General features: G+C 36.4%; 1 protein-coding gene across 15 annotated transcripts in view; it reads right to left on the minus strand.

Annotated features, from left to right (window-relative positions):
• Positions 1 to 4,302: 4,302 nt before the first annotated feature.
• SLC4A4 (solute carrier family 4 member 4) overlaps positions 4,303 to 13,461 on the minus strand; it is a 396,171-nt gene continuing 387,012 nt past the window's right edge. For 8 of the 15 annotated variants that reach the window (XM_070263715.1, XM_070263716.1, XM_070263713.1 and 5 more), the window contains 3 exons: positions 12,206 to 12,302; positions 9,752 to 9,831; positions 4,303 to 8,848 (listed from right to left, as the gene is read on the minus strand). In XM_070263715.1, coding sequence (XP_070119816.1) covers positions 9,788 to 9,831; positions 12,206 to 12,302 — 141 coding nt within the window. In that variant the 3' untranslated portion in view covers positions 4,303 to 8,848; positions 9,752 to 9,787. The remainder of the gene's footprint in view (positions 8,849 to 9,751; positions 9,832 to 12,205; positions 12,303 to 13,461) is intronic. The other 7 variants (XM_023637993.2, XM_070263714.1, XM_023637994.2 and 4 more) reach the window with 1 other exon arrangement.

Here is a 13,461-nt window from a genome sequence, read left to right on the forward strand (position 1 = left end):
CTTGGCATTAGATCGACTGACAAGCAGAGGTGGGAGAAGGGATTCCATATATATATACAGACACACACACATCCTGTTAATATCCATTCTCAGCCAGCCCTACTTCCCATTCCCATCCTTGGTCCTACCAACAATGTCTGAGTCTGAGCCTTACTGAGATTCTCCTGGCCATTCATCTATGGCCTTAGTTGTATCTTCCTTCTCATGTGTTCTAGGCTGCAGCTTCCTCCCATCTGCTTTTATCATTTAAACTTGCATTTAGCTTTCATCATTAGAATTTTGTAAGAGTCTCTGGTCGACCTGTGCCATCGCTCATATTTTTTTTATTATTATTTTACAATCATTTTAATGGAGTCTTGAAAAGGAGAAGTCTTGGTTCACCGATTTGTACAGAAGTCAGTTTCACATTTAAAAAAATGATCCTGAAGGCAGGATAGGGAGTATACATTTTCAACAGGCAAACCTAGAAGCATAAGCACCATTGGGAGGCTAGTTCAGTAATTTAGGTAATAGATGAAGGGCATCTAGCTTAATGTAGTGGCCATGAAGATATTTATAAAAGTTAACTATTTAGATCTACTAAGGAGGTACAATAGAACGGAACCAGTGATTCATTAAATGAGTGAAATGAGGAAGAGGTGGGCATTAAGGATGACATTCAGACCTCTGGCTTGAGCAACTATGCAGCTGATGACATCATTTGACATGAGGAACATGACAGAGTGTTTGGTGGGATAGATGGATGAGTTCAGTTTTGATATAATGTGTCATTTAAGGCCAAATGTTCTGAAATCAGTTGCATGTATAAGTCAGAAGTTCAGGAGAAAGATCTGGGCTGAAAATGCTGATTTGGTAGTTGTTAGCATACAGACACTATTTGAAGCTGGGGGAATGGGTATGATTGCTGTGTAAGAACATGAAGAGTAGGAATCAGGCCTCAGGGAGAATCCTGAAGAATATTAATACTGAAAAGATAGGAAGAGGAGCTCACAAAGGCACCTGAGAAGGAACAGAAAGAGAGGGAGGACTTAAACAATAATACTTAATTGCTGAAGGAAAAAATTTAAAAAGGCATGAAAAATTCTAAGAAGATTCAGGCAGAAATATATAAGAAAATCAAGGAGACTGAGGTGTCCAGAAGCTCTATTATCCGTCCGGTGCACCCACTCTGGGCCAGTCCAACTGTCATCTCTCATGTGGATTACTGTAATGGTTTCCATTGGTCCCCCTGCCTCTAGTTCAAGGACTCCAATTTGGGCAAATCTGATGAATTGCTTCCTTTCTCAAAACCCTTAACAAATTGCCACTGCCCTTTAACATAAACCCAAATTCTTTGAGCTGAAGGAGGGGTTCCATGGTGTCAAACACTGCTGAGAGGTCTCTTGTCCTCTGAAGACATGACCTGGACCTTGTTTTTTCAGAAAGTGTTCATCCCTGCAAAGCCTCATTCAGGCCTTCTCTCAGACCACAATCTCCTACCAGCCATCCTGTTCAGTTATTGCTAGTACATTGGCACTGTGTCTGCACAGAGATGACCTATGCCACGAACATTCAGCATTCTCTCCATCCTTCAGCCCTTTCTGCCTTCACTGCAATTCTGTTTCCTCTGCCTGGGCCAATCTTCCCCTCGCTGTCCACCCAGCTTCCTCCATGCATGCTTCAGGTCTCCACACAACTATCACTCCCCAGGGAGGCGTTCCCTCTCTACTCAATCTCCATTAGGTCCATTTTATTCTCATCTTACCATGTCTTTTTCCTTCATAGCACTAATAATAATTCATAATTCTATTGTTATTTTTATTTATTGTTTGATTGGTTCATTGTATATCTCCTCTTCTAGACCACGTACTTCATTAGGGCAGGAACTGTGTCTATTTTGTCCACTGCTTTCATAGAGTCTGGCACATAGTAGGTTTCCAATAATTATTGAATGAATGATTGAACAAATGCATGGCAATTATCTGCCCTCCACCATTCTGTTTTACGCCTTTCAGATTTGGAATGTCCTTTATTCATTTTCTTAATTCCACTTCAGACACCATTTGTCTGGCAAATATCTTTTCACCCAAACTGACAGATTGTCTTAGAAACTCTTGACAATTTGGCCTCTTACTCTCAAAAGGAATTGATAACGTCCTCATGTGGGCCTCCACTGTCCCTGACACACACTTTTATCACAGCACTTAAAAGTTTATCTCACTACTTTGTCTACATGTCTGTCTGTCCCACTTGATTGTAAGTTACTTGAAGTTAGGAATCATGTCTTATTTTTGGTTCTCCAGCAACTACCTCATTCATCACTTACAAATTAATAAACGAACAAAAATAGACAGTTTAATATTTTCTGGTGGCCCCATATCATCATTTTGAGCATTAACTGCAATACGTTTTTACCTTTAAGACATTTAATCAATTTAATCACTAGATTTCAGTCACTATGGCATCAATACATTTCACCTTTAAGACCTGTTGTGGTGTCCTTGCCTCTGGACTAAATAGCCTGATTCTTAACTTCTTGAGAATGTTTTCTTCAGTTTCTTTATATCTTCTCTCCTCCTACCAGGACTAAGCTATTAATTCTTGCCAGCTCAATTTTTCTATCAGTAATTTTCTCTGTTGTTTCTGGGGAAATTAATAAAAGAAACCTTAACTAAATTGGAGTCAGGAAGACCTGTACAGGTAGCTCCCACACCCTATCACATATCATCAACTACACCAAACAGGAAGAGACAGAAGCTTGCATCTTCCACAGGAAGTAGAACTACTTTACTACTGAAGGAAGGAAGATTTCCCTCCCCACCCAACAATGGCCTAGCCAATGAGAAATGCTGAAGTTCAGCCAATAAGTCGTTGTCACCTTTAACTGCTACTTGCCCCCAATGGACTTTCATTTAGTATATTCCCTCCTTACTCCCCCATTTTCTCTATAAAAGCAGCTCCTCTTAGTTCTTTTCTGGATTTGCCTATGGTTTGCCATAGCATGCACATCCCACATTGCAATTCTTTGGGGTATTCTCATATAAATTCACTTTCAGATAAAATAACAGGCAAATTTGCTTTTTAAATTGATATTTCTCACCTCCTATGCTCTGAGAAATCCACAGATGACTAAGCTTAATAAATTCAAGTATTTTCAATAAAATAACCGTAAATAGATTCTGAGTGAGGATTCAAGCTCTTCTCCGAGAACTATGATGCTCAACCTGGGGTGCCTAGACCTCTAGACAGAGGGTTTGGTAGTTCAGATGCTGCTGTGTTTTACTTCCTTGTTCTCAGGCAGGTCAGGTAGCATAACAGAGTTGCTGAAGTACACATTTCCTTTCTATAATATACTAAATAGAACTTGATCCTAATTTCTTGACTCAGTTATTGTTACTCATGACAATATTTAATGAATTCTCTGTGGGTACGTTGAAAAATTAATTAAATTTCCCCTATTATGATCTATTGTCAATATGGCTTCTGCTCCTTCTTTCAGATCAGTGACACAGTCCAAACCCCATCCCCTACCCTCCGTTATCACCACCACCACCACCATCACTATCAAGATGCTTAGAGTTATTGCCTCTATATCTTTTCCAGATTGAAAGATTGTTTTAGCCAGTTTTCTTGCCTTATCTTTTTTTTTTCAGTGTAACTTTTACTGCTACCAATGGTTCTGTCTCCTCTCTTCGTTTTGTTCCCCTCCCCCACCCATCCACCACCACCACCATGCTCTAATAACTTAGGGCTGAACTGAAGTTTCCTAAAGAGCTGTAAATATTACATGGGAGCCTGGATAGGCCCAGCAGGAAGAGAGCTTCGTATGTCTTCCATGGAGTACCATTCCAGGATTTTTTTCATTTGAATATTTTTTAATAAGTGCTTAGGCTTAGCAGTTTTTTTGCTTTGAGAATTGAGTATATACATCAATGTATATCATATTGACTATAGACGTCAATATACATCATTTATGGATTCAAGAGAATGGCATTTTATATTTCACTAACTTTATAAAAGAATAACAATACTACCTTCTCAATAAAACCATTCCGCTGCTCTCAGTTGGACATATTTTTTCTTGCTTTGAATCCTTACATGATAGCACTTCACTAATACTTGAATAGATAATTCTTACAATCTCTTATTTTATATAATTTGGACATTTATTTTATCCTCCTCCCTGAAGTGATTCCAAGTAATTTAGGCCAGGGACTCTGACTTACTCATCTTTGTAGTCCCTGCAGCACCCAAAGAAGTGAAATAAGAGGCACTTAATAACTATTTGAAGAGTTGAAGAGAAGCACTTGACACTCATAAATGCATAAAGTTACTTTATTTTAAGTATACATTTAATTTTGAAAAATATAAATGCTAAAATATCTCATCTTCTTCATCTCTTAATTCCATAAAAGTCACAATAGAAAGCTTCATAAAACTGTAAAATACTATAATGTTATAGGAATTTTAGGTTTTATATTGGAAAAAAATTATTAGTAATATATTGAAATGTTTTCTGTTCTTTATCATTTTGTTCCACCATGTTGATCTACTTCATTTAAAATAAAAAGATGCATCATTTCTCCAAAGTTAATAAAGACTTAAGAGAATAAAAATAAGATTATCTGAAAGTGCGTATTGATTCTGAAAAGTAATGTGTACGGATATGTACCAGCCATGAAAATGGCTAAAAAGAGGCAACTATTCACTCTTTTCACATTGTAGGACTGGGACAAAGTTACTTCTGGCTCTAAAAGTCTCACTGGATGACTTTAGCCCTGAGTTGCAATATTTGCCTAGAAAACAAGAATTCAGCATTTTTTTATGTACCCATAGAGCACAAAGAAATCAGCCAAGAACTAGGACATATCCAAATTTCTGGTCAAAACACAACTTGACTGGTTAGCATATACCACAAAACATTTTTATTTCAGGCTGCAATGAAGCTCAATGAAATCATCATCTGAAAACTCCCAAGGCCCTTCAGATAGTCAAGTGCTATAAAATATCATTTGATTATACTCAGCCACTTGGTGCTACTGGGCTTCATGCTCACGCTGTGAAGAGCAAATGTGAAATATCATGGAATAAATAAGAAAATCTCAAGTTCCTGCACCAAAATCATTAAGTGGTATGAAAAGGATTGAAGAAAGCTTTGTCCCATCCCTGAACAATGTCAACCTCAGTAATACAACTCAAATGGTTTTGTTTTGCTTTTTAAAGATAGTCAGCAGTCAATACATTTCAAGTACTTTAACACAGTTAAAAAAAAAAAAAGAACCAAAAACTTGGAAGACAATCATTCTCTGTATTAAACACCAATACATAGCTGATAAAAGATTTACTCTGTGTGTGTTGGTGCATGTGCATAAAGTATACACAAACTGAATGTCGCTGGCAATTACTCCTCCCCTCCATCCTTTGAGGTGGAGAGCTGATTAGAGAGGGTTTTGTTTTCTTCTTTGAGCCTCCATCCCCCTACCCTCATTCCACTGCTTGACTGGAAGAAGAAGCAGGAACGCTGCTGCCGACAGCACAAAAAATACATAGGAGTCCAAGTCATTGTTTCACATAATAGAGAAGAGTGACTTTTATCAAGGAAAATAGCGTCTCCAAGAGATTTTCTCTCAAAGGCAAAACCAAAGGCCTTTATGCCCCTTTGACGAAGCAGACTCTTGGCTAGTGATCTCTTCCAATAGTAATTTTGTACAACAACAGGACGTCTAGGTAACATCTCTGAGTGGACACTTAGTCCTGTACTTCCAACAACTTGAATCTTAACTCCATATTCACATCAGGGAGAAACACTCTGTAAAAAAATGTACCATTGTATTCTATGTGTCCAGTTTACATAGAAACAAAACCACGTAAAAATCAAATTAGTTCTTAGACAATGAGTAAATTCAATTAAAATACAGATAATTTGGGGGCTGGGCCAGTGGTGTAGTGGTTAAGTTCGTTCACTCCACTTCAGCAGCCCAGGGTTCATGGGTTTGGGTCCTGGGCACGGACCTACACACCACTCACCAAGCCATGCTGTGGTGGCATCCCCCATACAAAAAATAGAGGAAGATTGGCACAGGCATTAGCTCAGGGCCAATCTTCCTCACCAAAAAAAAGAAAAAAGAAAGATAATTTGGTGTCTCCGTATGGACCTCAGGTTCTGTTTGTTTGGTAGCTACTTCTGTGCCTTTGAAAGTAATGATTTTTTTTAAACTTCCCTGGGTTCCAAAATATTGAAAGTGTTTGATATTAACTGTTCCTTTTAGTAAGGTAATATCTTCATTCACATCATGAATTTCAACCTCTGTCACAGAACAGGTTTCATAAATGCAGGTGTAGATAGCTTTTAGATCTGCTCAAAGGCTGAAATACTGGGTTAAGTTGCTTCAAGAGTTCTTTGAAAGGGACGGAGAGGGGCATGAATCCTCAAATACTTGATTCATGATCAGAAAAATAAATTATTATATCTAGAGCTTTCATAAAAGTGAACAAAAGTGTCTTTAATTTAACAAGATCATAAGTTCGGTTGAACTTACTATGCATGACTTTTAAACATTTTATCGATGCTTCCATCAGTTAAGAAAAAGGAAATGCTTCTTATATATTTCTATATTAGGGTAATGAAAAGCTGGATAACATAGAGTAATCATTTTAAGGAAAGCTCTAAATACAAACATGATGCTAAAATTTGGCACGTGAGGTTTTAACAAATAACATGTAATTTGCCACTTGCATTTTAATGAAAAAATTGCAGATCATTTACGTCTAATTTGTATAAAATCAAAAGTTTTAAGATTATCAGATACTATAAAAGTAACAGCTAATTCAAGATAAACTTTTTATAATCAAAATTCCAAGAGAACAGAATTATAATTTAATTAATATAAGAATGAGTGAGAGTGAATATGTGCATGTTATGAAACCAAAATAAGTGGTTTCATTCTGCTTCTAGTACTCTTCCAACAACCTGTTTTAGCTAGGATATATTGCAAATATGGTTATACGAATCCAAAATTACAGATTCAACATGTTAAAATGTCATTTTAAGGCAGATTCACAATACATAATGCAACCTATTAAAACATTACACTTAAATAACATGCTAAATTTGGTAAACAAAGATCTAACTTTCTTTTTTCTAATTTTCAATATGGTACTTTGAAATACACATACACATATATATATACACATATATATTCTAAATGTTCCAATCACAAGGAATAATTGTCTTTCCATCCCTAAGAAAAATGTGTGAGTATTGCTAAGATGTATACATATATAGCTCTGCAGATTTATCTGCATTTCCATAAACACTTTATAGATGTGCAAGTGATCTATTAATATTCCTATGGATTTTGTATTGTAAATATAGGCTATTGTATCAATGATGGTGACTGATATCTGGGTAATAAAATATATTTACCCTCATTTGTAAAATGGTAAGTCTCTTGGACCTCTGTTGGATTTTTCATATGTGGTTTGGATTTTATGAAAACTGACACAAGAGGCTGGATAACTTTGTCCTTTGCCTGCTGTCACTCCGTCTCTTTCTAACTTTGCACACATGTGCACCAGCCACACACAGAGTACATACACAAACACACAAATATTTCAAAATGAAAAAAATGCCTAACAATACTGCATAGGACATTGACATGGTAATACAATCAGCATCTGTGCCCGGATATTACTATTATCAAAATGTCAGTTAATCCCATTATATAGGAGCTTCTTCCTTCTCCCCCAGTCTCCTTCATAGAACAGTTAAATTTCTTTTAAAGAAAGGGAAAAATGGATGCTTAGAAACATGGTGTTTTTAATCTGATCTAGCCCTCTGGCTTACCCTAGAGATTGTGAATTTGTGTGTGTGTATGTGTGTGTGTGTATATGTGTGTGTAAAAATCACATTATATACAATACAATTTTTACAGAAAGCCTGGCAGCTACAAATAAGAGGTAGAACTACTCAAAACTATGTTTCCTGCTGCAGGAAAAAATTCATTTTCTTTACAGTAATTAAAAAAAAGTTTAAAAAATTGACAAAAAATAAGTTGCAGGTTAGGCCCCATAATTTAAACAACAAAATCTAGGAAGAAAAATATTCTTCAATGTACTCAACAGATAAATTCATTAAAGGGTTAAAAAAAGTTGCATAGGAAAAAGGGACATTCCAGCACTTGCTACAATGATGGCGATAGTTTACTACAGGGAGTAAAGTACCTTTAGTTTTTCTTCTTTTGATAACTCTAAGATTAGGGTTTACAAGCAAGAGCAAATTAGAATAGCAGCACTTTTTCCAGTCCTGGAGAGCTCTAGAAGCAAGAAGGGACTCTGTCTGGAGTCAAGGTTTGTTCTACCAGACAGAAGGACAAGCCAGTAAGCACAGCTCCAAAGCTAAAGTTGTAAGTTCCTTCAATATTTTAATAAAAGGTGTTATAAAATCCTGAATACTTTTGCCCTCTGCTTAATAAAGGAAAAGGACAGAGTCTGTGCATGTCTTGAGTGACAGAGGAATTTGGTTGTCAGAGGACACATCTGAAAGTATAAGAACACAAAGGGGATTCTTCAGATGTTCTTTTTAAGGAACGGTGCACTATTGTCTTGATTTTACCTATGCAAGAGAGAAGAAGCAGAGAGAGCGCTGTATTATTTGGCCAGTGACCAAAAACTAAAACAAAACAAAAATTAAAAAATACACAACCAGACAAAAAACAAGAACATTAACAACAAAAACTGTCAGTTTGAAGAGAGACAAACAGGTTACAATGTAGTTTCTGTTCCCTTGCTCCTCCAGAAATAATCATTGTCTTCAGGCTCAAGTTCTATTCTAATTTGAGGCACAACTTTTACTGGAGTTCTAGGAGGACTAGAGAAAAAGAAAAGAAAGAAAATAGTAAGTACATGAGACTTCCTTTATCATCTGTCAAATGTTTATGCACTGAACAGAGGCCAAATGTGTCCTTCTGTTTTCTTTAAATACTCATCTCCTCCTTCTGTATTAAAAACAAACGTTTTTAATGGGATGAAGCTACCAATAAAGTCAAGAAATTCAAGCACAAATTTCATAAGCTCTCATACCTAGATTAAAAAAAAAAAACCCAAAATCAAGGACTGCCAGGTGAGGGGTACTGTCAGAAATTAAAGGACAAGAAGACTTACACGAAAATATTCAGAGATTTCACTTTTTTGAAAATGAAGAAGGATCCAAAATCTCTAGACTTGTGTTAAGAGGCAAGGAAACTACTGGAGGAAAGTTGTCAGGAAATGGGTTACCCCTTAAATCAGAGATGATAGTGAAATGATAAGAGCTAGCATTGATCCTGGGCTTTACCTTAACGATACTGAAAGATTCCAGTACAGTCAAGCGCCACGTAATGATGTTTTGGTCAACAACGGACCACATAAATGACAGTGGTCCCATAAGATTAGTACCAGATAGCCTACATGTGTAGTAGGCTGTACCATGTAGGTTTGCGTAGGTACCCTCTATGATGTTGGGACAATGATGAAATTGTCTAACAACACATTTCTCAGAACATATCCCCGTTGTTAAGCAACGTATGACTGTATTTCTAAGAGTAAGTAGAGTAGCTCTTAGAATGCTTTCTACCAGTAAAACCAGGGCAAGGTTTGGTGATTGGGCAATTTATTTAAGATAAATTGTAGAGAGGAAGAAGAACAAGGTGTTTTGCCAATAACCCACCACTGACTACATTTCTGTAGGGCAAGCATCCCAAAGAACAACGTAAAATGCTGGGCTGTGCTTTACCTTGGCATACCGAGTGACTGAAGGAAAGGAATTTTATCAGCACGATGTGTGGCGTTCAAGGAATGTTGGTGATCTTTCTCCTGGGGGGAAAAATGTTTTAAAAGCATAAATAGTAGTCTCTGGTAAAGTATAAAATTAGAGTAAAACTTAAAATCTTCACAAAAATGGATGCATCTTTCACAAGTGTAAGGAATAAGAAAGACAAATTTAGACAATTTAAATAAACATTGTATGAAGTGAAGGATCTAAGTAGTGGGATGATGCCAAAATCACTTAGTTCTTTTCACTCTAGGTTTCTGGGATGGATGATCGCTGTTTTTCTCAGTGAGAGGGGAAGAGGTGAATCATTTGTATAAGGTGATAGCATTGACTTAATGTCTAAAGCTTGCCCTTGGATTTCCTTCCATCTTCAGCACTCACAATTTTGTCCTCTGTTATTCAAGGGAGAAAAAAAAGATTTTTGAGGAACTTACTTACACTGCAACTCTACTATCAATTTTGTTCTTTCACGGATTATAAAGAATTAATATGACATTATAAAAGATCTCAGAATGATCATGGGTATTTTGCTTAAGTAAATTTCTAATATTATATCAACTTTTAATGTATCCTTTTAAAGGGTTTTTGAGAGAATGAAGAACTAGTACTAAAAAATCAATTTGTCATAAACTTTCTCCAGGAGCCTCAAATTCTAGCTGTGATTTTTGCTTTTCTTTTTTTTCTTAAGCAGCCTATAAACCATACTTAGAAGGGCTGTAGCACGTTATGATGCCAAGGGATGACATATGTGCTGTGTTCCTTTCACAGTCTCCTCTTGCTATGAATGTTCTCAAGATGAAAAATGAAGCCAGAACATAGTCTAGGAAGTTCGAATTCAAAACGGAAGTATTAAGTAAATCCCATGGATAAGACTGAGAAGAAACGAGCCTCAGTTATAAGCTGTTGGTTACAGATTGGACACTAAAGGCAAGACTGCTTTAGTTCTTTATTCTTTAAACCCAGTGTGGTAGCCAGCCTCCAAGATGGCCATCAACGTGCCCTGCCTTCTAGTATTCATATCCTTCCCACATTATACCAGGGTTGGTTTGCATGACCTATAAAATATGGCAGAAGTGATGGTATGTCACTTCTGAGATTCAGCTATAAAAGACTGAAGTTTCTGTCTTGGTTTTTCCCTCTGTTATCACTGGCTCTGGAGGAAACTGTATTATGGGCAGCCCTGTGGAGATGCCCATGGGCCAAGGAACTGAAACCTCCTGCCGACTGCCTTGTGCATGAGCTTGGAAGCAGTTCTCCTGTTCCAGTCAAGTCTTCAGACTTGATCTGAGTCGAGAGCTTGACTGCAGTCTCAGGAGAGACCCAGAGCTAGCTAGACTCTGACCCCAAATCAGCTCCTCCTAAATTCCTGAATGTCAGGAACTGTGGGAGGAAACACATGTTTGTTGTTTTAAGCTGGTAAGTTTCGTGGTGATTTGTTATATAACAATAGATAACTAACATACTCATTTTTCGTAAATAGTCATTCATTTCAAACCCTTCTTGGTAACCTCTTATGGAAGCTGAAATGGCATTGTCAAATGGAAATTAAGTGTCTCAAGTGTCTTTTTTCAATAACAGACCAATATACCTTGAAGTGCATCTGGATCTAAAAGAATACATTTTCTTCAAATGAAAACTCAAAGTGAAAGCAGTTTGGAGGCAGTTGCTACTTGCTAGTGGAAAAGCTTGAGATATTCACTGATGTTACTACAGAGGTTTTCCCCCTTTTCAAGTGGGCTCTTAACTCAATTACAAAAGAAAAGATGACTTGTCAGAAACCATTGCCCCTTAGCCATCAGGCTATTATGCCAGAAAGACCAGTGCAGTTACACAGGTGATTCGGAAATAGCAGAAAGGCAATGAAGAAATTAGGAAGACAATGCACATAACTTATAAGTTATACCTAAAAAGTTGTGTTAATAGTTTTGGATTGCCAATTTAATCGAAAATAACAATTATTCCAAATTTTCAAGATTAACAATTGATTCATCGATCATTGAGAGACTCATGATGCAATTTCTCTTTTGAGCTGATTTGGTCATTGGCTGAAGCCTAAGGAAGACAAACAGTAACAGACAGTGATGTAGTACTATAAGCTGCAATTCTAAATACCAGTGGAAAAAAGAAAAATCAATTAAAAACATGGTTATGAGTTTAGCGGTTGAAAGAAACTGGTGATAACTTGGATCAGAGAAAAGACTACCAAACAAAAACATAAAAGGTTATGAATAAAAGGAAGAAGAGTGAAGCTCAGGAAATGTAAAAACGAAGTTTTATAATAATTGAGTGTAAATCTTCACATAGAAAAAAAGAAAGAAAATAGAAGGAAAGTTAATGTAGATGGTAGTTGTAAAGTTTTTCCCTGCAAGTGCAAATCATATTGAAGCAGGCATGCAAGAGGCTAGTTCTACTCACTGTCGGAAGGTTTGCTATCACTTAGGAAAGGTTGCTGTTCCATGATGTCCATTGGAATTTTAATACTTGGAACTTTTTCTGAGTATGGGCAGTCAGACTGTGAAAGAAATTTACAAGTTTTTAGAAAGTTTTTACTATACAGCCCTTCCTACCTCCCAGTATTGAGCAAACCTATCATATTATCATTTCCATTGTACTAGGGAGAAAACGCACAGATACAATCATTTCCACTTAGCTAACTTTTCAAATTCTATACTATCTTTCTCTCTCACATTTGTTTTCCTCTCTTCTGAGTTAATGAGACTGAGTCAATTGAAATGAGACCCATACCAAATGGAGATCACTACAAATTAAAACAATTGTAAAGCTTTCCATAAGCCGGATTCCCAACTGGCAAACATTTATAGGTTTGTTGTACGTGTAAAGCAAACAATCTCAGGGTGAAAGATTAAATCTAGGAAACTTCCAAAACTGTAATACGGACTTGAAATTCTTGTTTCCTTTATGATTCTTGTTTCTGATTCTATCTCCAGGAAAATGATGACTTATCTTTCATTCCAAGACAGGCAGAAGACTTTCTAATATCAGCTATCAAAGAGCCTTCTATACATACTTGAAAATAAAGTCCTTTCTTTACTCTAATAAGCTATTATAACTATTTTATACTTAAAAGTTCATTTCAATTTGCTTGTACTAAAGATACTTGAAAATTTAGCAAAACGAGAAAAGGTCTGAAGGAAAGTGCCTATGATGGTCAGATAAGCAGAGATGAATTATAACCAGAATAAAATGATAAAACCAAGCCGCTAATCATGGGGCTGTTTAAAAAATAGGCCACCTAAACCAAAGCTGTGACAGATTTCCACAGAATTATGCCTTTACTTTTTGTTGTTGTTGTTGTTAGCATTCATTATATTGTATCCAAGTCTATGTTTGGACTGAAAAGATCAAATTCATCTCTTAACTGAAAGTACCAAGGGGATAACCTTTAGTTGAAAGAAAAAAATGGGAACTAGGGCGCAAAGAAAATAAAGAAAAAATAAATCTTAACATAAAGCCTACTACACACATTGAAAATTGCTTTATGGTGAATCTAAAGAGGGTAAGGAGACACAATAGTCCTTTAAAGGATTAAGATATTGTACTTAAATTGACCAAAAAAGAAAAATGAAGATGCCATATGCACCTACCTTTATGAGAATGCCAAGGACAGGTCTTATTACAGTATCTCAAACACTTCCCCAAATAATAGCATC

Source organism: Equus caballus, chromosome 3 (genome assembly GCF_041296265.1).
Source record: "Equus caballus isolate H_3958 breed thoroughbred chromosome 3, TB-T2T, whole genome shotgun sequence".
Classification (NCBI taxonomy): domain Eukaryota; kingdom Metazoa; phylum Chordata; class Mammalia; order Perissodactyla; family Equidae; genus Equus; species Equus caballus.